This window comes from Oncorhynchus mykiss, chromosome 13, assembly GCF_057628025.1.
Source record: "Oncorhynchus mykiss isolate SJ-2025 chromosome 13, ASM5762802v1, whole genome shotgun sequence".
In the NCBI taxonomy this organism is placed as follows: Eukaryota; Metazoa; Chordata; class Actinopteri; order Salmoniformes; family Salmonidae; genus Oncorhynchus; species Oncorhynchus mykiss.
In genome coordinates this window covers 54,296,721-54,323,310 of record NC_143034.1, presented here as the reverse complement: position 1 = coordinate 54,323,310, position 26,590 = coordinate 54,296,721, and the positions used below count along the sequence as shown (strand labels likewise).

General features: G+C 46.5%; 1 protein-coding gene across 1 annotated transcript in view; it reads right to left on the bottom strand.

The window, feature by feature from the left end:
- The window catches only part of LOC110486541 (netrin-1), a 51,423-nt gene that overhangs the window by 15,785 nt on the left and 9,048 nt on the right, over window positions 1-26,590 (bottom strand). The window contains exon 3 of the mRNA XM_021558228.3: window positions 1,978-2,166. Coding sequence (XP_021413903.1) covers window positions 1,978-2,166 — 189 coding nt within the window. The remainder of the gene's footprint in view (window positions 1-1,977; window positions 2,167-26,590) is intronic.

The following is a 26,590-nucleotide window of genomic DNA, read 5'->3' as shown; positions in this document are numbered from 1 at the left end:
GATGCTCCCAACCATTAGTCACTTTCAAGAAGTGCAAAAGATCCATGAAATGTGTTAAGGACAACAGCACAACATGAACTACATTTGCCATGAAATCCAAATCGGTGTGAAGTCTGACAGCCACCACTGTGAAACGACCCCAAAACAGTCTGAGTAAGTGGCTGACTTTTATATATGATGGTGGACTGTGTTGATACTTTCACTCCGTGAGACTTGGAATAGTCAGTATGAGTTAAGAGTGAAGGTCCCTTGTGGTCTGCAGTAGGAAATGTAATATGTTGCAGTTCCTGTGACTAATTAGTGGTGGACCAGGCTGAAGGGCACTGGAGAATAGGTACTCTGAGAACCCGCTCTGAGCCAATAGGAATGCAGCCACGGCTGTGGTTGGAGGCCACAATATGCGGGTCTGCACAGAGTCACTCACTTGTCACTGAAGCGCAAGCTGGGTCCCAGTGTAATACAGCACATTGAGATGTTGTAATCGGACTGGAAAACAAACGACTTGAAACAATATTCTGTCTTTCATACAAGGAGGATATTACACTCTTAGAAAAAAAGGTGCTACTGTATCTAGAACCTGAAACTATTTTTCGTCTGTCCCCATAGGAGAACCCTTTGAAGAACGCTTTTTGGTTCCAGGTAGAACCCTTTCCACAGAGGGTTCTACCTGTAACCAAAAAGGGTTCACCTATTGGGACAGCCGAATAACTATTTTTTTCTAAGAGTGTAGGATATTGTTGTATTATAAGTCTTTTGAAAGACTAGAAGTCATCCAGTTCAGGGTAATGTGGGATGTTGGTGGATCTGATGCTGAGGTGAAATGGTTGGCTTGTTCAAAGAGACTGTTTGAATCAACTCCTGCACTCCTGAATTCCATGGCAGATCTCACTTCTATCGTTAGCCACTCATCTTTTTTTCCCAGAGAAATCCTCTGAGTTCTCCACCTCCCCAGTTACAATTCACAGAAATGTAGGGCGATTCATTATAGCTCTCCAAGTTAAGCAAATAAAGTCGAATAAAATGTGGTCACTAGGGACCGAGTGTTGGGATCCTCCCCTGCTTTAGTGATAAAGGTACTTCAACTACATTGTTTCAAAGGCTCTGTCCACAGAAATGCTGTTATTACTGTAACCTGTAACCTCTATTTGAGAGAGATAACTTAAGACTTGGACAAGAAACAGAGGTAGAAGTTAAAGCATTTGAGGTAAATGCGCAAAATATGCTTTTTATGAATCCACTCACTCAAACCTGCCTCAGCTTGTGCTGGTGTTTGTGTGATTGCATGTGTGTCTGTATGTGCGTGCACGTGTGTGTGTGTGCATGTGTGTGTGGACACGTGTGTGTGCGCATGTAAGTGTGTGTGAGTGACAGGGGCTTGTTTGCTCAGTGCCTCAGCCTGGCTTCTCTCCCCACGGTGCAGGGAGACAGAGGGAGTGAAGCTTTTCTCTCCTCACACACTAATCCTGAACAGCATGGACTCAAACCTGGCTTAGGTGCTCACACCTGTGAGTGTGTGTGTGTGTGTGTGTGTGGGGATGGGGGATGATAGCGAGATCTGTTTCCACTCAACTATACAGCGGATTAGCTCACACATTGTTTTGCTTGTGTTGTCATGGAAATCCCACTAGACTCCAAATACCAGAGTCACACAGGTCAGCAACACTCACACTGGCAAGGTGGGAGCTTTTGTCTTTACAACTATCTTTCACCTGTCTCACATAATAATAAATAGTAGTGAAGTAGTGGAAAGTAATACGCAATAAAGTTATCAAAAGATTGTTGGAAGACTTGTTTCGTGCTGATAATTTGTTGAATTTGTAGATATGATGGCAGAACAATTCAACTTGTTTTCAAACAACATACCGGTACTTCAAGAAAGTCCAAAACTGAAGCAGAATATCAACTAGTGTGAGGTTTGGGTGTCATGCAGGCATTTTGACTAGCCCACCCAGCAGACACCCAGCCCAGGTACTCTACCTTTGCAGGCCCTCCTGTGGGAGATGGCCTTGGACATGTCCCGGAAGAAGCCCTCCTTGCAGTAGTGGCAGTGGCGTCCGGCCGTGTTGTGGCGGCAGTTGAGACAGACTCCGCCGCTCCTCCGCCCAGACAGCTTATACAGCTCCATGTTGAAACGACAGCGCCGGGCGTGCAGGTTACAGTGGCAGGCTGCAGAAAGATGGAGAGAGGGGGAGAGAAAGAGAGGCGAGGGGGAGAATAACACAGAGGTCAGTGCGTTCGCATGCTTTTTACACAGGTGTTGAGTAATGAAGACTTTGGCCACCTTTGGCCTCCACTTAATGAAGACTTTGGCCTCCTGAACCTCAACACTCCACACGAAAAAACACCCACCATGCAACCTTGCAGTTTAGCTAGTGCTTCATAAGCTGGAACTGAAAACTGATGAACTTAGCAATTTAATTCACATGTACAGTATATCACGGTAGGGTGTTGACCACGTTACTTTCCAATTTCCAAAAAGCTAGTGGAGGGGAACCAAATAACAGCCAGTGAACTGTAGTGTATGGAGACCCTGAGAAAGTTACTGTTACTTTAATGACATCAGTGGGTCAAAGTCCTCTGGTCAGACATGTCATTTGGAGACAATGAGTTATGAAAACAGATGGATTGGCCAGGCTGTGAGCGATCCAGTTTCTATGAGTAAATGGTGTAGTCCGACTCCACGCTCTCCTTTCCCCTCCACCTGCTTATAGATTTGACCTCTGACCCATAGGGATGTTAGGAGAGAGATTTCCTTTCCCACAGATCTCGCAGCCTTCACTAACTCTCTTAGTTGTTTTATTGTCATAACATTATGAGGGATAACTTCTCAATTAAATCGGGTGATTCATTCATCAGTTCATCAGTTCTCTCTGTGTGTTAGAGCCAGGGTGGACTTTCCACCTCTGCTCTAGTGATATTCTCTTCCAAAGCACTGTGAAAGAACTTCCATTTTTTGGCTTGCATTTGAGCTTTTTTTGTTTTAGTCTCATCCAGACACGTACTGCTGTGATAGGGCTGGAGGAGGAGAAGCCCGCATGGTTTGTTATTTGTGGATAATCTCTCCATCAGTGCACCCTGCCTTAAGGTTATAGTTACAAGATCTGAGCGATAAGGGCACATATGCTACACGTTCATCAGCGCTCCCAGTCACGTACCAACCAACTCACACCTGCCATTGGGGACCAGGGTTGCCAGGTGGGTGGGATTCAGAGCCGCTTCCTCTAAATTGGGGCTTAAACGCACACAGTCACACACAAACCGAGGTGTTTGGCAGCTGTCATGGGCTTATCACACCTCAAACCCCAGGGCCGATCAGCACACTCAGAGAACACCAGATCCCTGGAGCTTTGAAGCGTGCTCCCTCCCTCCTTCTCTATCCCCCCTCCCTTCCCTCTCTCTCCCCCTTGCTCTTTACCGCCTTCTTATCCCAGATGTTATCTCCACTTTAGGTGGACGTGTGAGTACAAATGTAATGGGATTTTTTATGAATGGGAAATGGAATGGAATGCTCTTAGTGTTCTAACCAGAGGAAAACATCCTACAGATAAATGCCCAAATAAAGGAAACACCAACATAAAGTGTCAAGGGCATTGAGCCACCAGAACAGATAGATATTCTACAAGTGTCTGGAACTCTATTGGAGGGATACACTTTTCTTCCACCAGAAATTCCATCCTTTGGGTTTCTGTTGACGGTGGTGGAAAACGCATCTCAGACGCCTCTCCAGAACCGCCTGTAAGTGTTCAATTGGGTTGAGATCTGGTGACTGAGAGACACACACACACACACACACTTTAAAAGCCCCATGCTCATTTGGGACCCCTCTTTTAAAGTCACTGAGATCTCTTCTTCTAGCCATGGTAACCAAAATAATGGGTAAGTGGGCTTTTTAAACATGAGCATGAGACGTTATGCATGAGACGTTAATTGCTTAATAAACTCAGGAACCACACCTGTGTGGAAGCACCTGCTTTCAATATACTTGGTACCCCTCATTTACTCAAGTGTTTCCTTTATTTTGTCAGTTACCTGTATGCTGGTACTGTAACTTTAATCTTCACAGTGAGCCAGATGAAAGTTGAGAGATAAGAAATACCAGGTAAGTATCTGGGCACATGCATTCTGCATGCAATATAGGCCAAATCTCCTATTACTTTGACAAGCAGCACATCTTTGTGCGGTCTGTGTATATACAATACTGCTTCAGCCTGTGTGTGACCCACTGTGTGTGGTGTCTATGTGTGTGTGAGAGAATGTCTGCATCATGTGATTAATAAGCGTTATCTCCTTGGCTTTCCCCAGCCTCTCCTAATGAGCGATGTGCTATCTCATACACACTTCCCCAGCCTCTCCTAATGAGCGATGTGCTATCTCATACACACTTCCCCAGCCTCTCCTAATGAGAGCTGTGCTATCTCATACACACTTCCCTGGCCTCTCCTAATGAGCGCTGTGCTATCTCATACACACTTCCCTGGCCTCTCCTAATGAGCGCTGTGCTATCTCATACACACTTCCCCAGCCTCTCCTAATGAGCTCTGTGCTATCTCATACACACTTCCCTGGCCGGCTCTCCAATCACTCCGCTAATTGTCCCTCAGTGCCAAGGCCTCAAGTACCGATAAGCTATATTTAGACCAGCCGGCCCAAAATATCCCTCACAGCATCTATCACACACACTGTTGTGTTTACAACTGGGAAGCCTGACAACAAAACAACAAGTGAAGAAACAAACAAAAATCTCCCTAGTTTTCAATATGTGTTCAATAAGAACGTGCATTTTGTCCAATTACAGGAGGAAATGTGATTTCTGTAGTTTCACATCAATAATAGAGATCGTAACAGTGGCTACCTACCTGGCAGTGTAGCCTACACGTAGGGCCTTTTTGTTGTTATTCGAAGCATTGTAGAACATACTTAGAGGTACACCATTTCAATCTATTTATTTTGTAATACTGTTGTAATACTGCATAGTGAAGGACATGGTAGGTGTGAGACGCTGACATGATGAGTCATCCCACAGCTCGCTGTAGGTGGATTAATATTCTGTGTTCTGTGAGAGAATCTCAAGGCCATACATGCCCTGTATTGATAGCAGGTTCTGGATTGTTGCAGGGACTCAGCACCTCCCTGCCACAGACACACATAACCTACTTGTCACCAGGTGTCTGATGTTAACCAAACACTCTGTGTACACGGCTGCCTGTGTTCCTAGGCCGCAGACAGAGGAGTTGTGTGATTTGTATTGAGAGGAATGCTGTGCTTGTTCAAGGATGAAGAGGAAAGGAATTCCAGTGAATTATTGTTTATCCGGGATCAATTAGTCCCTCAGTAAGTGAAGGCCCATAATGATAGTGGCCCATATTATGAGAGGATGCTGTGTGCCAAGCCAAACAAGCCTCTCATCCTCACCCTGTCAGTGATCTGAGGAAAACACAACATCAGTGCCCTGAGCAGATTCATATACCTGTCACATTTTCTCCGAGGTATCCAAATCAAATCAAACTTTATTTGTCACGCGCCGAAAACAACAAGTGTAGACCTTACCGTGAAATGCTTACTTACAGGCCCTTAACTAACAGTGCAGTTCAAGAAAGAGTTAAAAGGGTGTGTCATTGTAAATAGTCCAGAAGCCATTTGATTAATTGTTCAGCAGTCTTATGGCTTGGGTGTAGAAGCTATTAAGGAGTCTTTTGTTCCTAGACTTGGTGCTCCGGTATCGCTTGCCGTGTGGTAGCAGAGAAAACAGTCTTGGGTGACTGGAGTCTATGATAATTAATTTGGGCTTTCCTCTGACACCACCTATTATACAGATCCTGGATGGCAGGAAGCTTGGCCCCAGTGATGTACTGGGCTGTACGTACTACCCTCTGTAACTCCTTATGGTCAGATGCCGAGCAGTTGCCTTACCAGGCCGTTATGCAACCGGTCAGGATGCTCTCGATGGTGCAGCTGTAGAACTGTTTGAGGATCTGGGGACCCATGCCAAATCTTTTCAGTCTCCTACGGGGGAATAGGTTTTGTCGTGCCCTCTTCACGACTGTCTTGGTGTGTTTGGACCATGATAGTTTGTTGGTGATGTGGACACCAAGGAACTTGAAACTCTCGACCTGCTCCACTACAGCCCTGTTGATGTTAATGGGGGCCTGTTCGGCCCGCCTTTTCCTGTAGTTCACGATCAGCTCCTTTGTCTTGCTCACGTTGAGGGAGAGGTTGTTGTCCTGTCACCACACTGCCAGTTCTCTGACCTCCTCCCTATAGGCTGTCTCATCGTTGTCGGTGATCAGGCCACTGTTGTGTCGTCAGCAAACGAGGGTGTTGGAGTTGTGTTTGGCCACGCAGTCGTGGGTGAACAGGGAGTACAGGAGGGGACTAAGTACACACCCCTGAGGGGCCCCAGTGTTGAGGATCAGCGTGGCAAACGTGTTGTTGCCTATCCTTACCACCTGGGGGCGGCCTGTCAGGAAGTCCAGGATCCAGTTGCAGAGGGAGGTGTTTAATCCCAGGGTCCTTAGCTTAGTGATGAGCTTTGTGGGCACTATGGTCTTGAATGCTGAGCTGTAGTCAATGAACAGCATTCTCACATAGGTGTTCCTTATGTTTATGAATGCCGTATTTCCATGACAACACTTGATTTTAATAGGTTGATATTTCTGAGCGATGGGTTTGGCTGTGCATCAGGTCGAATTGTGAGAAACTACCACATTGATTACTGTAAACCTCCCGGTGCGGTGGCTGGGCATCAGGTCGAATTCTGAGAAACTACCACATTGGTTACTGTAAACCTCCTGGTGCGGTGGCTGTGCATCAGGTCGAATTGTGAGAAACTACCACATTGGTTACTGTAAACCTCCTGGTGCGGTGGCTGTGCATCAGGTCTAACTGTGAGAGACTACCACATTGGTTACTGTAAACCTCCCGGTGCGGTGGCTGGGCATCAGGTCTAACTGTGAGAGACTACAGACTCAGAGATTTAAGTCTTGTTTATTGAAGTCTGGTTTATTGAAGTCTTGTTTGGCCATGACCTAAGGAACCTAGTGATTTCCCAATTAGAATAGGTACAGTGCCTTGCGAAAGTATTCGGCCCCCTTGAACTTTGTGACCTTTTGCCACATTTCAGGCTTCAAACATAACGATATAAAACTGTATTTTTTTGTGAAGAATCAACAACAAGTGGGACACAATCATGAAGTGGAACGACATTTATTGGATATTTCAAACTTTTTTAACAAATCAAAAACTGAAAAATTGGGCGTGCAAAATTATTCAGCCCCTTTACTTTCAGTGCAGCAAACTCTCTCCAGAAGTTCAGTGAGGATCTCTGAATGATCCAATGTTGACCTAAATGACTAATGATGATAAATACAATCCACCTGTGTGTAATCAAGTCTCCGTATAAATGCACCTGCACTGTGATAGTCTCAGAGGTCCGTTAAAAGCGCAGAGAGCATCATGAAGAACAAGGAACACCATAGGACAACAATCAGTCGTATATTGCACAAATCTGGCCTTTATGGAAGAGTGGCAAGAAGAAAGCCATTTCTTAAAGATATCCATAGAAAGTGTTGTTTAAAGTTTGCCACAAGCCACCTGGGAGACACACCAAACATGTGGAAGAAGGTGCTCTGGTCAGATGAAACCAAAATTGAACTTTTTGGCAACAATGCAAAACGTTATGTTTGGCGTAAAAGCAACACAGCTGATCACACCATCCCCACTGTCAAACATGGTGGTGGCAGCATCATGGTTTGGGCCTGCTTTTCTTCAGCAGTGACAGGGAAGATGGTTAAAATTGATGGGAAGATGGATGGAGCCAAATACAGGACCATTCTGGAAGAAAACCTGATGGAGTCTGCAAAAGACCTGAGACTGGGACGGAGATTTGTCTTCCAACAAGACAATGATCCAAAACATAAAGCAAAATCTACAATGGAATGGTTCAAAAATAAACATATCCAGGTGTTAGAATGGCCAAGTCAAAGTCCAGACCTGAATCCAATCGAGAATCTGTGGAAAGAACTGAAAACTGCTGTTCACAAATGCTCTCCATCCAACCTCACTGAGCTCGAGCTGTTTTGCAAGGAGGAATGGGAAAAAATGTCTGTCTCTCGATGTGCAAAACTGATAGAGACATACCCCAAGCGACTTACAGCTGTAATCGCAGCAAAAGGTGGCGCTACAAAGTTTTAACTTAAGGGGGCTGAATAATTTTGCACGCCCAATTTTTCAGTTTTTGATTTGTTAAAAAAGTTTGAAATATCCAATAAATGTTGTTCCACTTCATGATTGTGTCCCACTTGTTGTTGATTCTTCACAAAAAAATACAGTTTTATATCTTTATGTTTGAAGCCTGAAATGTGGCAAAAGGTCGCAAAGTTCAAGGGGGCCGAATACTTTCGCAAGGCACTGTATATACTTTGCACATGTTTATAGGACATTTTATGACCTATGCAGTTTGTTAAACAGCATTTGTTTCAATGTGCTGGTACAAACAAATCCTGGGATCATGTGAAGTTAGACCAATAAACGGTTTTAGTTGAAATTAGAGTAAAATAAACTTGTGACATTTCATTCAAAGTGCTTGTTACAGAGCCTACATGATGCCTGCATAATACTTGCATAACACCTGCCTGGTGTGTGGGTGAAGCTTCAGAAAATGAGTCACAATTATTCATTAACATTCATAAAGCACTTATGAAATCAGTGTTCCCACTCATTCCCCCCAAAATATCCAAATCGCAATGTAATATATGAAGTCATAGTTAAGTCAAGTAACTATTTAACTTAATCAATAAAAATGACAAGTGACTAATAGCATGCCTGACTTATGAAAGCATAATGAATCAATGGTTATGTTTTATTAAGGATGAGAACCTATGGTATTACAGCATATCGGCATCAATGTGAGGGACATGGAAGTCACTGTTTGGCTCATTAAGAATTATAGCAATGGCTTTAAGTGGATGATACAATATGTTGCCATCACAACCGGCTGAAAATCACTCCTACATTACTCTTATGAAGTTCTTGTTACGGTGCGTGAATGAGGACCCAAAAGCGAATCAACTTAAACAGAGCTTCTTTAATTACCAAACATAGGTAGGCTCAGATGGACCGGCAGATTCCGACAGGACAGGACAAGGTTACAGCAAACATGACGACAGTCTGGTTCAGGCATGAATGACACAAACAAACAAGAATCCGACAAGGACAGGAGCAGAAACAGAGAGAGATATAGGGACCTAATCAGAGGGAAAAAAGGGAACAGGTGGGGAACGGGGTGAATGGGTAGTTAGAGGAGACAAGGGACAGCTGGGGGAAAGCGGGGGAGAAAAGGTCACCTAACACGACCAGCAGAGGGAGACAGGGTGAAGGGAAAGGACAGAGACAAGACAACATGACAGTACCCCCCCACTCACCGAGCGCCTCCTGGCGCACTCGAGGAGGAAACCTGGCGGCAACGGAGGAAATCATCAATCAGCGCACGGTCCAGCACGTCCCGAGAGGGAACCCAACTCCTCTCCTCAGGACCGTACCCCTCCCAGTCAACTAGGTACTGATGACCACGGCCCCGAGGACGCATGTCCAAGATTTTACGGACCCTGTAGATAGGTGCGCCCTCGACAAGGATGGGGGGGGGGGGGGAAGACGAGCGGGGGCGCGAAGAACGGGCTTAACACAGGAGACATGGAAGACCGGGTGGACGCGACGAAGATATCGCGGAAGAAGAAGTCGCACTGCGACAGGATTAATGACCTGAGAGATACGGAATGGACCAATGAACCGCGGGGTCAACTTGCGAGAAGCCGTCTTAAGGGGAAGGTTCTGAGTGGAGAGCCAAACTCTCTGACCGCGACAATATCTAGGGCTCTTAGTTCTACGCTTATTAGCAGCTCTCACAGTCTGCGCCCTATAACGGCAAAGTGCAGACCTGACCCTCTTCCAGGTGCGCTCGCAACGTTGGACAAAAGCCTGAGCGGAGGGGACGCTGGACTCGGCGAACTGAGATGAGAACAACGGAGGCTGGTACCCGAGGCTACTCTGAAAAGGAGATAGCCCGGTCGCAGACGAAGGAAGCGAGTTGTGGGCGTATTCTGCCCAGGGGAGCTGTTCTGACCAAGACGCAGGGTTGCGAAAAGAAAGACTGCGTAAGATGCGACCAATAGTCTGATTGGCCCGTTCTGCTTGACCGTTAGACTGGGGGTGAAAGCCGGAAGAGAGACTGACGGAAGCCCCAATCAAACGGCAAAACTCCCTCCAAAATTGAGACGTGAATTGCGGACCTCTGTCCGAAACGACGTCTGACGGAAGGCCATGAATTCTGAAAACATTCTCGATGATGATTTGTGCCGTCTCTTTAGCAGAAGGAAGCTTAGCAAGGGGAATGAAATGAGCCGCCTTAGAGAACCTATCGACAACCGTAAGAATAACAGTCTTCCCCGCTGACGAAGGCAGTCCGGTGACAAAATCTAAGGCGATGTGAGACCACGGTCGAGAGGGAATAGGAAGCGGCCTGAGACGGCCGGCAGGAGGAGAGTTACCGGACTTAGTCTGCGCGCAGACCGAACAAGCAGCCACGAAACGACGCGTGTCATGCTCCCGGGTGGGCCACCAGAAACGCTGGCGAATGGAAGCAAGCGTACCCCGAACGCCAGGGTGGCCGGCTAACTTGGCAGAGTGAGCCCACTGAAGAACGGCCAGACGAGTAGGAACGGGAACGAAAAGAAGGTTCCTAGGACAAGCGCGCGGCGACGGAGTTTGAGTGAGTGCTTGCTTTACCTGCCTCTCAATTCCCCAGACAGTCAACCCGACAACACGCCCCTCAGGGAGAATCCCCTCGGGGTCAGTGGAGGCTACTGAAGAACTGAAGAGACGAGACAAAGCATCAGGCTTGGTGTTCTTAGAGCCCGGACGATAAGAAATCACGAACTCGAAACGAGCGAAAAACAGCGCCCAACGCGCCTGACGCGCATTAAGTCGTTTGGCAGAACGGATGTACTCAAGGTTCCTATGGTCAGTCCAAACGACAAAAGGAACGGTCGCCCCCTCCAACCACTGTCGCCATTCGCCTAGGGCTAACCGGATGGCGAGCAGTTCGCGGTTACCCACATCATAGTTACGTTCCGACGGCGACAGGCGATGAGAAAAATACGCGCATGGGTGGACCTTGTCGTCAGAGAGGGAGCGCTGAGAAAGGATGGCTCCCACTCCCACCTCTGACGCGTCAACCTCGACAACGAACTGTCTAGATACGTCAGGTGTAACAAGGATAGGAGCGGATGTAAAACGATTCTTGAGGAGATCAAAAGCTCCCTGGGCGGAAACGGACCACTTAAAGCACGTCTTGACAGAAGTAAGGGCTGTGAGAGGAGCTGCCACCTGACCGAAATTACGGATGAAACGACGATAGAAGTTCGCGAAGCCGAGAAAGCGCTGCAGCTCGACGCGTGACTTAGGGACGGGCCAATCAATGACAGCTTGGACCTTAGCGGGATCCATCTTAATGCCTTCAGCGGAAATAACAGAACCGAGAAATGTGACGGAGGAGGCATGAAAAGTGCACTTCTCAGCCTTCACAAAAAGACAATTCTCTAAAAGGCGCTGGAGGACACGTCGAACGTGCTGAACATGAATCTGGAGTGACGGTGAAAAAATCAGGATATCGTCAAGGTAAACGAAAACAAAGATGTTCAGCATGTCTCTCAGGACATCATTGACTAATGCCTGAAAGACAGCTGGAGCGTTAGCGAGGCCGAAAGGAAGAACCCGGTATTCAAAGTGCCCTAACGGAGTGTTAAACGCCGTCTTCCACTCGTCCCCCTCCCTGATGCGCACGAGATGGTAAGCGTTACGAAGGTCCAACTTAGTGAAAAACCTGGCTCCCTGCAGGATCTCGAAGGCTGAAGACATAAGAGGAAGCGGATAACGATTCTTCACTGTTATGTCATTCAGCCCTCGATAATCTATGCAGGGGCGCAGAGACCCGTCCTTCTTCTTGACAAAAAAAAACCCCGCTCCGGCGGGAGAGGAGGAGGGGACTATGGTACCGGCGTCAAGAGCTACAGACAAATAATCTTCGAGAGCCTTACGTTCGGGAGCCGACAGAGAGTATAGTCTACCCCGGGGGGGGGGTGGTTCCCGGAAGGAGATCAATACTACAATCATACGACCGGTGTGGAGGAAGAGAGGTGGCCCTGGACCGACTGAACACCGTGCGCAGATCGTGATATTCCTCCGGCACCCCTGTCAAATCACCAGGCTCCTCCTGTGAAGAAGAGACAGAGGAAACAGGAGGGATAGCAGACATTAAACATTTCACATGACAAGAGACGTTCCAGGAGAGGATAGAATTACTAGACCAATTAATGGAAGGATTATGACAAACTAGCCAGGGATGGCCCAAAACAACAGGTGTAAAAGGTGAACGAAAAATTAAAAAAGAAATGGTTTCACTATGATTACCAGAAACAGTGAGGGTTAAAGGTAGCGTCTCACGCTGAATCCTGGGGAGAGGACTACCATCCAGGGCGAACAAGGCCGTGGGCTCCTTTAACTGTCTGAGAGGAATGTCATGTTCCCGAGCCCAGGTCTCGTCCATAAAACAGCCCTCCGCCCCAGAGTCTATTAAGGCACTGCAGGAAGCTGACGAACCGGTCCAGCGTAGATGGACCGACAAGGTAGTGCAGGATCTTGAAGGAGAGACAGGAGTAGTAGCGCTCACCAGTAGCCCTCCGCTTACTGACGAGCTCTGGCCTTTTACTGGACATGAAGTGACAAAATGACCAGCGGAACCGCAATAGAGACAGAGGCGGTTGGTGATTCTCCGTTCCCTCTCCTCAGTCGAGATGCGGATACCTCCCAGCTGCATGGGCTCAGCACCCGAGCCGGCAGAGGAAGATGGTAGTGATGCGGAGAGGGAGGCGACGGAGAGCGCGAGCTCCTTTCCACGAGCTCGGTGACGAAGATCAACCCGTCGCTCAATGCGAATAGCGAGTTCAATCAAGGAATCCACGCTGGAAGGAACCTCCCGGGAGAGAATCTCATCCTTTACCTCTGCGCGGAAACCCTCCAGAAGACGAGCGAGCAAGGCCGGCTCGTTCCAGCCACTGGAGACAGCAAGAGTGCGAAACTCAATAGAGTAGTCTGTTATGGATCGATTGCCTTGACATAGAGAAGACAGGGCCCTGGAAGCCTCCTCCCCAAAAACAGATCGATCAAAAACCCGTATCATCTCCTCCTTAAAGTCTTGATACTGGTTAGTACACTCAGCCCTTGCCTCCCAGATTGCCGTGCCCCACTCACGAGCCCGTCCAATAAGGAGAGATATGACGTAGGCGACACGAGCAGTGCTCCTGGAGTAAGTGTTGGGCTGGAGAGAAAACACAATATCACACTGGGTGAGGAACGAGCGGCATTCAGTGGGCTCCCCAGAGTAACACGGCGGGTTATTGATTCTGGGCTCCGGAGATTCGAAAGCCCTGGAAGTGACCGGTGGATCGAGGCGGAGATGGTGAACCTGTTCTGTGAGGTTGGAGACTTGGGTGGCCAGGGTCTCAACGGCATGTCGAGCAGCAGACAATTCCTGCTTGTGTCTGCCTAGCATCGCTCCCTGGATCTCGACGGCTGAGTGGAGAGGATCCGAAGTCGCTGGGTCCATTCTTGGTCGGATTCTTCTGTTACGGTGCGTGAATGAGGACCCAAAAGCGAATCAACTTAAACAGAGCTTCTTTAATTACCAAACATAGGTAGGCTCAGATGGACCGGCAGATTCCGACAGGACAGGACAAGGTTACAGCAAACATGACGACAGTCTGGTTCAGGCATGAATGACACAAACAAACAAGAATCCGACAAGGACAGGAGCAGAAACAGAGAGAGATATAGGGACCTAATCAGAGGGAAAAAAGGGAACAGGTGGGGAACGGGGTGAATGGGTAGTTAGAGGAGACAAGGGACAGCTGGGGGAAAGCGGGGGAGAAAAGGTCACCTAACACGACCAGCAGAGGGAGACAGGGTGAAGGGAAAGGACAGAGACAAGACAACATGACAGTTCTAATACATCATTGTCACAAATATCTGGTTTAATAGAGAAACGCATATATTATACATTTTGGTGCCAAAAACATGCAAAAATCAGCAGACATGCCTCGAAACACTACTTGTAATTTGCCTCCATTTCTGTGGACCAAGGGATTTGTCACAGAATTAAGATCCAACTGTGCATCTGGGCTGTTGATACATACTGCGTGACTTTAATGGTACAAACGCCCCTGAACGTCTTCTGTGGGGCACTCCCGTTAGATCAGTCACCCATATGCTCTTAGCTTCAAGCCCCAGACATACTCAACATTTTCCTACAATAAATATTTCGATTGCACATTGCTGGAGCAGCTGCTATTTTGATGAGGGAGAAAAAACAACAAAGGCCTTTTGGAACGAGCTATCCAGATGATGAATCATTTTACGAGTTTCCGGAATGCTTTTGATGACTTGAGCTGGGGTGAAAAGACAGAAACAGTATGAAAAAAAATGGAACCTTCTCATAATGGGAGGACTGATTCAGCCAACGGCCCTGATGTTCTTCCATAGCAACCCGTCACCTCGGCGTAATGCTAACATATAAATAAACAAGCGAGAGTGCAGATAAAGAGCGTATAAAGACTCCGTCTGAGCAGAGCTGACAGGTTGAGACAGACAACTGTTTCAACACGAGGTCTTTTAGCATGTGTGATTTGTTTTTATTGAGACACACATTGGAGGCGGTGAGGGAGGAGGTTTAAACAGGATGCAGTGATGAACAACCCTGGGGCTGGGGTTCATCTGCAGTGGAAGCAGCACCTGTCTCAGTTCCTTCCTCAGCTATAGGAACGGAATGGAAACTCTGACCTCTCTACGCTGGAAGGTCCAACATCTGCATTGTCCCCCTTAGTGGCCCCTCACACCATACCACTGACACTCGGCATTCAGTAGCTCTCTCTTTTAGAAGGAATGCACACAGGCATTGATGGAAATATTGCTCATCCATGAAGAACATGGAAGAACTGGACAAGAGGGTCTGCCACAGTGACAGTTAATGGTCAGTTCCTGGAAATACTGCATATTGACCAACACAATTATTTTTCACACTTCGACATGGTTGGCGTAAAGGGTAGAGATGATGGAAGCAGTTGAGCCCAGGTGGCCTGATTTTACTACAGAGATGTTATCAAACTAAAGTCATTAGGATGGCCAATTAGTGGCAACATGTCTAATCCCTGGGGGGCTATGGCTTGTGCTTGATTATCATGACAGCACTGAGTGAGACATGATGATCAATCACTCAGCTCACCTTTAACCTTTAAAGACCTGCCAAAGCACACAAGAGTGCACTTTGTGCCCTGAGATGGAAGATGGAAGAGATAAGCCAGGCTAATGAAATGTATTTCTGTGTTATGAAATGGTGTTTGATTCTGATGCTTTTCCATTCAACCCAAGGACCCAAGCATCCTCTTATGTCAAAGGCCAATGCATGGGTCAAAACGCTTAGCCCATTTGAGTCTTCCGAAAGGTAAATGCTGATTTTATCAGTAACTGCTTGCCTTAAACCAAGTCAGAGTGTAAGCTTATAGGGAAAACTCCCAAGGATAACCTTCCAGCTTTAAGCTATCACTCTTGCCAAGAGATTACAACACGAAGAATGTTAAAGACCTGCTACTGAAGGTAAACGTAAACTTCAGGAGCCGCTAAATGGTCATGAAAAGAATCAGACTGCCTAAACTTTGCGGTATAGTACAACACAAATGTTTAATGTTTATAACACCATGAAAGACCCTGACTATGATAGTGTACCATAATGAGAACGTGCACTCTAAATGACTGTACATTGTGTTTTACTGAAAGTCTGAAAAACACTTGTCCTATATATCCTAGATCAAGTGGCCCAAATTTCTATGTTCCAGAAAAATCCTTTATAAAGGCCCTTTGACCTGGTAATTTCTATGTTCCAGAAAACTCCTTTATAAAGGCCCTTTGACCTGGTAATTTCTATGTTCCAGAAAACTCCTTTATAAAGGCCCTTTGACCTGGTAATTTCTATGTTCCAGAAAACTCCTTTATAAAGGCCCTTTGACCTGGTAATTTCTATGTTCCAGAAAACTCCTTTATAAAGGCCCTTTGGCCTGGTAATTTCTATGTTCCAGAAAACTCCTTTGTAAAGGCCCTTTGGCCTGGCAGCAAAATGTCAGAAGTGAAGTATGTTGAGCAGCACTGTGTGCCTGAGGACTAATAGGATCTCCTTTACACCACCAACCCCTGTGGCCGTGTTTAGCAACAACAAAGCCTCCCTAATGGGCTCCCATTTCCCACTACTAACGCAGGTTTAATAGCAGTGTGTGTGTTCGCTCCCTGCTCCCCATCTCAGTGGGACACCCTACCCCTCTCTCCCTGTGGGCTCTCTCTCACACAGAGGCAGTTTGGGAAGGCATCTCCCCTCCGCCTCGCTACGCAGTGATGTCATGGGGAGCGCTCTCTTTTTACGAGCGCAGCTCTGTGATCTCTGGCGGAGATCAATTAGCTGAGCAATCAGGCCTCCCCTGCTTTTGTGTGAGTAACTCCTCGTAAAACAGAGCGGTTGCCTGGCGACCGGGCACGTGGCGTCTCAACAAAAACAGCCACCCAATGTCAGGCCAAGCCGTGCTTTAAGAACGAAGGCAGAATTAAACCGTGTTTCTCCTGTTCTGAGCATAACATTAGCTAATCTAATGTAACATTAGTGAATGCTAATGTATCCAGTTTGATGGGTGGTGACTGGTGCCACTGTCAAAACCAGTTGTTAATTGGCCTAAACGATGCCAGTCTACTGCACACAAGATGTCATAACCATGGAGAAGTTGGGGTTGAATCCATGTTGTCTGAGAGTTCATTGGAAGCCTCTCAAAAACCATTGTTGATCTCAATGATAATGTTTGTGTCAGCCATCTTTCCCAAGTACTCCTTTGCTCGTGTTATCAGTTAAAAAGGCATAGCTACTGTATGGTATGCCGCCTTGTCCTTTTAGAATAGCTCAGGTGGAACCGCACATCATCTACACATGAACCCACAGAGACTAATCTGTATAAAGCCGGATAAAGCACTAAATAAACTTCAGTTAGTGCTAAATACGGCTGCTAGAATCCTGACGAGAACCAAAAAATTTGATCATATTACTCCAGTGCTAGCCTCCCTACACTGGCTTCCTGTCAAGGCAAGGGCTGATTTCAAGGTTTGACTGCTAACCTACAAAGCTTGCTCCTACCTATCTCTCTGATTTGGTCCTGCCGTACATACCTACACGTACGCTACGGTCACAAGACGCAGGCCTCCTAATTGTCCCTAGAATTTCTAAGAAAACAGCTGGAGGCAGGGCTTTCTCCTATAGAGCTCCATTTTTATGGAATGGTCTGCCTACCCATGTGAGAGACGCAAACTCGGTCTCAACCTTTAAGTCTTTACTGAAGACTCATCTCTTCAGTGGGTCATATGATTGAGTGTAGTCTGGCCCAGGAGTGTGAAGGTGAACGGAAAGGCTCTGGAGCAACGAACCGCCCTTGCTGTCTCTGCCTGGCCGGTTCCCCTCTTTCCACTGGGATTCTCTGCCTCTAACCCTATTACAGGGGCTGAGTCACTGGCTTACTAGGGCTCTTTCATACTGTCCCTAGGAGGGGTACGTCACTTGAGTGGGTTGAGTCACTGATGTGATCTTCATGTCTGGGTTGGCGCCCCCCCTTGGGTTGTGCCGTGGTGGAGATCTTTGTGGGCTATACTCGGCCTTGTCTCAGGATGGTAAGTTGGTGGTTGAAGATATCCCTCTAGTGGTGTGGGGGCTGTGCTTTGGCAAAGTGGGTGGGGTTATATCCTTCCTGTTTGGCCCTGTCCGGGGGTGTCATCGGATGGGGCCACAGTGTCTCCTGACCCCTCCTGTCTCAACCTCCAGTATTTATGCTGCAGTAGTTTATGTGTCGGGGGCTAGGGTCAGTTTGTTATATCTGGAGTACTTCTCCTGTCCTATCTGGTGTCCTGTGTGGATTTAAGTATGCTCTCTCTAATTCTCTCTTTCTTTCTCTCTCTCGGAGGACCTGAGCCCTAGGACCATGCCTCAGGACTACCCTGCATGATGACTCCTTGCTGTCCCCAGTCCACCTGGCCGTGCTGCTGCTCCAGTTTCAACTGTTCTGCCTGTGATTATTATTATTTGACCATGCTGGTCATTTATGAACATTTGAACATCTTGGCCATGTTCTGTTATAATCTCCACCCGGCACAGCAAGAAGAGAACTGGCCACCCCACTGGCCACCCCACATAGCCTGGTTCCTCCTAGGTTTTGGTCTTTCTGGGGAGTTTTTCCTAGCCACCGTGCTTCTACACCTGCATTGCTTGCTGTTTGGGGTTTTAGGCTGGGTTTCTGTACAGCACTTTGAGATATCAGCTGATGTACGAAGGGCTATACAAATACATTTGATTTGATTTGATTTGTATCACAACCCTTAACCCTTAACTACAAGAAAAAAAGACCTGACACTATGGAACAGCAAAATGATATAATTGTGCAATCAGTAATAGCCAGAGAGCTCTGCTCCCTCCCCTCAACAACTAGTTGTGGTGCCAGTGATAATACACCATGTCTTGTGAATAATAATATATAATGAGCAACATATCTCAGTCCATTTATCCTGCCTGCACAGGGCTGGGAACAGGACGAGAGCAGGCAGGAGAACACCTCAGTGGAAATGATCTCGCTATCAAACAGAGCCCAATCAAACTGCTACTCTCCCAATCCACAGACCTGTTCTCATGGCCTCTGGTCTGAATGAGTCACGCTCTATTTAAACACTCCAGGTCCCCACGGTCAGGAGTCCTCATCACCTCCGGGGAGCTATTTATGAATGATAAAGGTCGCTAAGACTTAGCGTGTGCATTAGATGTTAGCGGCCGCACTAAGGGTAATTGTGACTTATGTGAACTCTGCTGCTGCCTGGGCGGTCAATGTGGGAAAACATTGGCCTATAACATTTCCAATTAAAGTATCAGGCTGACGTGCTAGTGGCAGAGCATCCTGTGGTGTCATGAGCTGCTGGGCGGTGGGAGAAAATAAACAAGTGTATATGGGGGGGGTGGGGGGGATGTCGGTTTGACGGGTCGTCTGGGGTGCATTTCCTCTTTAGCCTATGTACTGTACAGCACCAGTGAGGAAACACGCCAGCATGAAATGTACCTCAGTGCTGGCGCAGCGGTCTAAGGCACTGCATCTCAGTGCTAGGGGCGTCACTGCAGACCCTGGTTCAATTCCAGGCTGAATCGCAACCGGCCGTGATTGGGAGTCCCATAGGGCGGTGCACAATTGGCCCAGCATCGTCCGGGTTTGGCCGGGGTAGGCCGTCATTGTAAATAAGAATTTGTTCTTAACTGACTTGCCTAGTTAAATAAAATATAGGTGATGTAATCATCTTATAAATAATTTCTGGTTTATTTGTCTATATTTTGTCTGCGTAGGTGTTTATTTTCATAACTGTACTGTATTACATCCAGTGTGTAAGTGAAGAAACCAACTGACAGGGAGGCTGTTCCTTTCCTTCCCCAGGTTTATTTCTTTGAGTTTATGAGAGAGGTGATGTAAAATCCTTGCTTACTAAGCTCAATAAGCAAAGTTTACACTCTTCCTGAACTTTCACAATGGTCAGTTGATGAGAGGTACGGCTCAAGTTCTTCTTGATTACTCTAAATGTGTATAGCAACATCCACTACACCAGGCCCAACGCAGCACAATATATATATATGTACAGTGCCTTGCGAAAGTATTCGGCCCCCTTGAACTTTGCGACCTTTTGCCACATTTCAGGCTTCAAACATAAAGATATAAAACTGTATTTTTTTGTGAACAATCAACAACAAGTGGGACACAATCATGAAGTGGAATGACATTTATTGGATATTTCAAACTTTTTTAACAAATCAAAAACTGAAAAATTGGGCGTGCAAAATTATTCAGCCCCCTTAAGTTAATACTTTGTAGCGCCACCTTTTGCTGCGATTACAGCTGTAAGTCGCTTGGGGTATGTCTCTATCAGTTTTGCACATCGAAAGACTGACATTTTTTCCCATTCCTCCTTGCAAAACAGCTCGAGCTCAGTGAGGTTGGATGGAGAACATTTGTGAACAGCAGTTTTCAGTTCTTTCCACAGATTCTCGATTGGATTCAGGTCTGGACTTTGACTTGGCCATTCTAACACCTGGATATGTTTATTTTTGAACCATTCCATTGTAGATTTTGCTTTATGTTTTGGATCATTGTCTTGTTGGAAGACAAATCTCCGTCCCAGTCTCAGGTCTTTTGCAGACTCCATCAGGTTTTCTTCCAGAATGGTCCTGTATTTGGCTCCATCCATCTTCCCATCAATTTTAACCATCTTCCCTGTCCCTGCTGAAGAAAAGCAGGCCCAAACCATGATGCTGCCACCACCATGTTTGACAGTGGGGATGGTGTGTTCAGCTGTGTTGCTTTTACACCAAACATAACGTTTTGCATTGTTGCCAAAAAGTTCAATTTTGGTTTCATCTGACCAGAGCACCTTCTTCCACATGTTTGGTGTGTCTCCCAGGTGGCTTGTGGCAAACTTTAAACGACACTTTTTATGGATATCTTTAAGAAATGGCTTTCTTCTTGCCACTCTTCCATAAAGGCCAGATTTGTGCAATATACGACTGATTGTTGTCCTATGGACAGAGTCTCCCACCTCAGCTGTAGATCTCTGCAGTTCATCCAGAGTGATCATGGGCCTCTTGGCTGCATCTCTGATCAGTCTTCTCCTTGTATGAGCTGAAAGTTTAGAGGGACGGCCAGGTCTTGGTAGATTTGCAGTGGTCTGATACTCCTTCCATTTCAATATTATCGCTTGCACAGTGCTCCTTTGGATGTTTAAAGCTTGGGAAATCTTTTTGTATCCAAATCCGGCTTTAAACTTCTTCACAACAGTATCTCGGACCTGCCTGGTGTGTTCCTTGTTCTTCATGATGCTCTCTGCGCTTTTAACGGACCTCTGAGACTATCACAGTGCAGGTGCATTTATACGGAGACTTGATTACACACAGGTGGATTGTATTTATCATCATTAGTCATTTAGGTCAACATTGGATCATTCAGAGATCCTCACTGAACTTCTGGAGAGAGTTTGCTGCACTGAAAGTAAAGGGGCTGAATAATTTTGCACTCCCAATTTTTCAGTTTTTGATTTGTTAAAAAAGTTTGAAATATCCAATAAATGTCGTTCCACTTCATGATTGTGTCCCACTTGTTGTTGATTGTTCACAAAAAAATACAGTTTTATATCTTTATGTTTGAAGCCTGAAATGTGGCAAAAGGTCGCAAAGTTCAAGGGGGCCGAATACTTTCGCAAGGCACTGTATATATATATATACTGTGACCATATATATATATATATATATATATATATATATATGGTCACAGGTCAGTCACATAATTTAGTTAATTTACTATTTCTGAGTCAAGATCATGAAATGATTAGTGCAATGCTGACGATACACAGGTTTTAGACAGGCAGTTCAACAGATGTGCGGCATTATAGCTCATCCACTCCTCATCTCATCTCTGAGACTTTCCTTCTGAGATCCATGCGGTCATGGTCCAGGGAGAGACCCTCTCCTGGTGCAGATGTCATCATCCTTCATTGTCTTCCATTCCTCCCCCCATGATTTCCCTGTCCTTGGTGGATGTTAACAAGCCTCCACGCTGCTTTATTGGAATGCAGCAGCTCCACAGTGGGGACCTTTCGTCAGGGTAATTTACTGGGCGTGAAAATAACTTCAGGTAGTGGTGAGGTGGGCATGACATAGAGGGGGGCAAAGAAGGTCCACAACAGCCAATGCAGATCAGGAGATTAATTAATTCTGCACATCCATGAATACAACATCTACACACAGCCTCTGTCATACCCTGGCTTAGGTCCCTTTCACCTTTCTTCTTCTTCCATGTCCTGAGGCTGGAGGTGTCAGCGATCAGAATGTAAACAGGCTCTGGTGTGGTGAAGTGTGTGGTCAGAGGGGAGTCTCTCATTCATTCAGTCTCCAGACCAGAGGAGATATACTGGAAAGCTTGCAGTGAACATCTCCTGCCCTGGGCACTCTGGGATTTTTTTAAATATTTTTTAATTTTACCCCTTTTTCTCCCCAATTTCATAGTATCCAATTGTTGTAGTAGCTACTATCTTGTCTCATCGCTACAACTCCCGTACGGGCTCGGGAGAGACGAAGGTTGAAAGTCATACGTCCTCCGATACACAACCAACCAAGCCGCTGCTTCTTTAACACAGCGCACATCCAACCCGGAAGCCAGCCGCACCAATGCGCCGGAGGAAACACCGTGCACCTGGCCACCTTGGCTAGCGTACACTGCGCCCAGCCCGCCACAGGAGTCGCTGGTGTCGCGATGAGACAAGGACACCCCTACCGACCAAGCCCTCCCTAACCCGGGCGACGCTAGGCCAATTGTGCGTCGCCCCACGGACCTCCCGGTCGCGGCCGGTTACGACAGAGCCTGGGCGCGAACCCAGGACTCTGATGGCACAGCTGGCGCTGCAGTACAGCGCCCTTAACCACTGCGCCACCCGGGAGGCCCGGCACTCTGGGATTTTGAGGGGCTGCGGTGCGGTGGGCTCCAGTCCAATCCTCCCCACAGCGCGGGGAGGATTTTTTTAGCGTTCTGCCACACGCGCCCTCCACACTGTCTCCCCCGTGGTGGGTAGCGAGCGAGCAGAAATTCACTGTGCTGTAAATCATAAACGATGATCCATCGTAACCCTGACATGTTTATTGGGCTTTTCTCCCCTTCTCTCCATGGGCTCATTTATAACCACGCAAACTCCCGATGTTAAAATCTCTCTCAAATATGTTTTGTGTTTTCGATTGTGTCAGGCCAGCCATTTTATTTCTCAATAATCAGAGGATCATTAAAGGTCCTTATCCCAGTGTTGTTGGAGGCTTTCCTTTTCATGGCTTGTTAAGCTTTCTCTATTAATCAAAACAGGTGGAAAGCTCATAATGTGAGATAAATGAGGAAATGTTTTAGCACTTTTCCCAGCTTGCCTTGGGAAAAGGGACTGAGCAGTTCCATTCTGGCGAGAGAAAAGAAAATGTTATGGAATAATTGTTAATGGTTGTTTTCGTGGAAACACTGAGAAGTCATTGTGAGTTGTGTTATTTCATACTAATTTCACCAAAGTCCCAAAGTTTGTTCTGGTTGCTAGGTGGCTTTCAGGAGATGGAATTGGTCTGGAGAGGAAAAGGCAGGGTTCCTCCTTCTGCACGCCAACGTATTGTTATCTTAGGGAACCCAATGAACCTACAGTAACTACGTCCTGAGCCAGATAGAAAATACACCAATCTAACCTTTACGTTTTAACCGTCTGGTTCAAATCACTGTCAGATCCAGTTTAATCCAATACATTTCACATAGACTTACATCACATTGATGTCTGTCATTTCTGCCACTTTCACTTAGGTCAGAATTATCAACTTGTCTCCAGATAAGATATCACAGAACTGTCTGGCTGTTCACAATGACTTATTCAGATCAGACAGTTCCAATATGTGTTTCACTGTAACACTATATGCTACAGGCTTGTTATGTTGATTTGTCTGTCAGTTGTGAGTGATTGGAGACCAAGACAAACTTAGCGTCATTAAAGAAACTGCTCTTAGGTGAGAAGCCAAACCTAGAATGAAACAATAAAATAAGCTTAAAAGTCAACCAAGGCTAGTTAATGATCATTGTGGGTGTAATTTAAACTGGAATGCAGTGTGTATACGACATGTTAACTTTAAGGGTTTGGTGTAATTTATGCAATTCCCTGAGATACGGAGAGGAAACCCTTCTGAAGCTACTGGCCACTGTGTTCATTGTGATTTGAACATGGACATTGAGGTTGTGGCCTGGAAGTTGCTGTGACCTATAAGATCATTAAAATGGTCGTGTCTCCTTTGAATCATCTCCATCTGTTGATGGGATGGGTCAGGTCCACCATTTTGGGTTTGATACGTGTTGAGGAAATGTCACTCTTGAAGTTCAAAACATTGTGTTAAAGAGCCAAGACTCTGCCATTGTTACATCACAGCGTAATCTAACTTGGGCTTTGGTCTCTGTTTGTTATTGGGCCTCTTAGCTCATTCCACTTCCCACCCGTCTGTGAGGAAACCAGATACCCTATCTCAAACTCACAATCCTGAAGAAACGAAGCTCAATATCTTGGAAAATAAACCATATTGCATAAAGAAAAGGGTTGTGAAAAGAGGGCCAATGATCCCCATCACCTCACCAACCCCATGCACACACATGATATCCACACACAAACACGCACACGTGTACACTCAATGTTCATCACCCAAGACATCAGCATGGCAGGGAGGATGTTATCTCTGCCTGTGGGTTTGGACCAGCAGGAGTGGAGGGAAGTAATGCCTGAGGGTTTGGGGTGTGTGGAATGACCATGACTCCAGGCAAGTGCTGGTTCCCTGGCCAGAGTATATGACAGCCTCCCTGGTTTTCATCCATCTTCTCCAGCACTGGAAGACGTATGAAAGGCTGCGTAATCCTCTGCCTGTGCAGGGTTCCATGCTCCAGGAGCCAACAGAACAGAGATCTGCTCCACACAGCACAGCAGCAGGAGGAGGAGGAGGAGGAGGAGGAGGATTGCGATTGATGAATCCCCAGGTTTTTACTTCTTGCAGCAGATGGAACCCTGGGATATTTACAGTTCTGTGGGGAAGGAGGGGGGTCTGGTAGCCATTGTCCTCAAGACCTACTGATTATATCCTACTGCTATTTATCCCCCTGGATTTCCCCCTAAATCCACTAAGTGGTTCCTTATTCGGAGAAAGGAATTGGTCACTGGGGTATAGGAGAAAGACATGTTGTGTCGGGGGTGACTGAAATCAATTTAAAAGTACTGAAGACCCTTGGAGAGGCCCAAGCAGAAGTTATTTGGACAAATAAATAAAAGTGAGAACAACTCCATTTCCTTATCACGGCGGTGATTGGGTCTGCTGTTTGTTTGTTTTACAATGTTCTGGATGAGGACGACGAGAAGAGTCGCTGAAGTTGTTCTGAGAAGTAGTTTCTAATGAGGAGGACGAGAAGAGTCGCTGAAGTTGTTCTGAGAAGTAGTTTCTAATGAGAAGGACGAGAAGAGTCGCTGAAGTCGTTCTGGAGAGAAGTGTTTTTTAATGAGGAGGACGAGAAGAGTTGCTGAAGTCTGCACATGTAAACTGAACAGAGATACGTTTTACAATTAGAAGCTACACAAGCTTAGCTGTATCTGATGACACGTTTTCCAGCGGAAATGATTTGAGTGTTGATACAGCACTACCATGCAACAGTATGGATCAGTCAAACATTTTTACTTCGACTTGTTGGTCCAGTTTGTTGGTGTAAAAGCAACAGTTGCTGGAAAACTCCTTAGCTCTGACGCAAACTACATGGTGAAAATGAAAAGCCTCCTGCTGACTGTCTCAGATTCTAATGAGTCAAGCCTTCGTTCAGCCATAATAGAGCTAGCTGCCATTTGTTGTTTTTGTCTATTAGTTTAAAAGGTCCTGTATCCACATAACAGCAGGGAGGATGGCATCACCCAAGAGCCGTTAGCTCGGCTTCTACTGGGAGTTTCACAATGCTGAGGTAATAGGGTAATTGCGATAACCAGCCATGCCATTACACAGGGAAGTGTGTGTGTGCGTGTGTGTGTGTGGGCAGGGGGTGGTAACGTCCCAGTACTGGCTGTGTTGGGTGGCAGCACAGTGGGGGAGCTGGTGGGGGGTCTGTAGCTGAGCGGTGGTGCGCGGAGCGTGTCATTTCACTGGGCCATTAATCATTCCCAGACTCCCCAGCTCCAGCACCGCGTAGGGGCTCCATGCGCTCACACTCAAACTAGGTGGTCCTGTTGCCACTGCCGTGGCAGCCCAGGCGGGCAGAGGGTGGCGGAGGTTAAACCCATGTAGGTTAAACACGCAAACACACTCACACACATCAGGTTCCCATGCCTATGTCAACAGATACACCCAAACAACACACACAGATAAACAACCTAATACACATTCATTCCATCACACACGGTTATCAACAGATATAAATATTGCATATTTGCTTGTTTTGACAGAAGTGGCAATCTCTTCCTCGGCTTCTCTTCAGACACTAGAAGATAATACCATCTAGCAAACAGTGTAACACTATGTAATCCCTCTCCATCCGCCACATCCCCCTGCTCTCTACTTTGGAATTACAAGACTGCAGATTTTATTCTGGTGGACAGTTTATATGCCAACACAGGATGGATATATAGTAGACAGACTCCCAGCTCTACCTGTGTGCTCCCTCTCCTCTGTTGACCATTGAGAACCCTTGTATATTTAAACCTGTATTTATTTAAGCCACCCCCCAGCATCACTAATGTACCGCAGCATGGTTACCCCATAGAGACAATGAGGTCACAGATTAGCAACGTGTGCAGCTGTTCCATTTAGTTGCCAGACCCACCTGTCTCCGTTTTCACTGTGAGATCTCTGAATCAT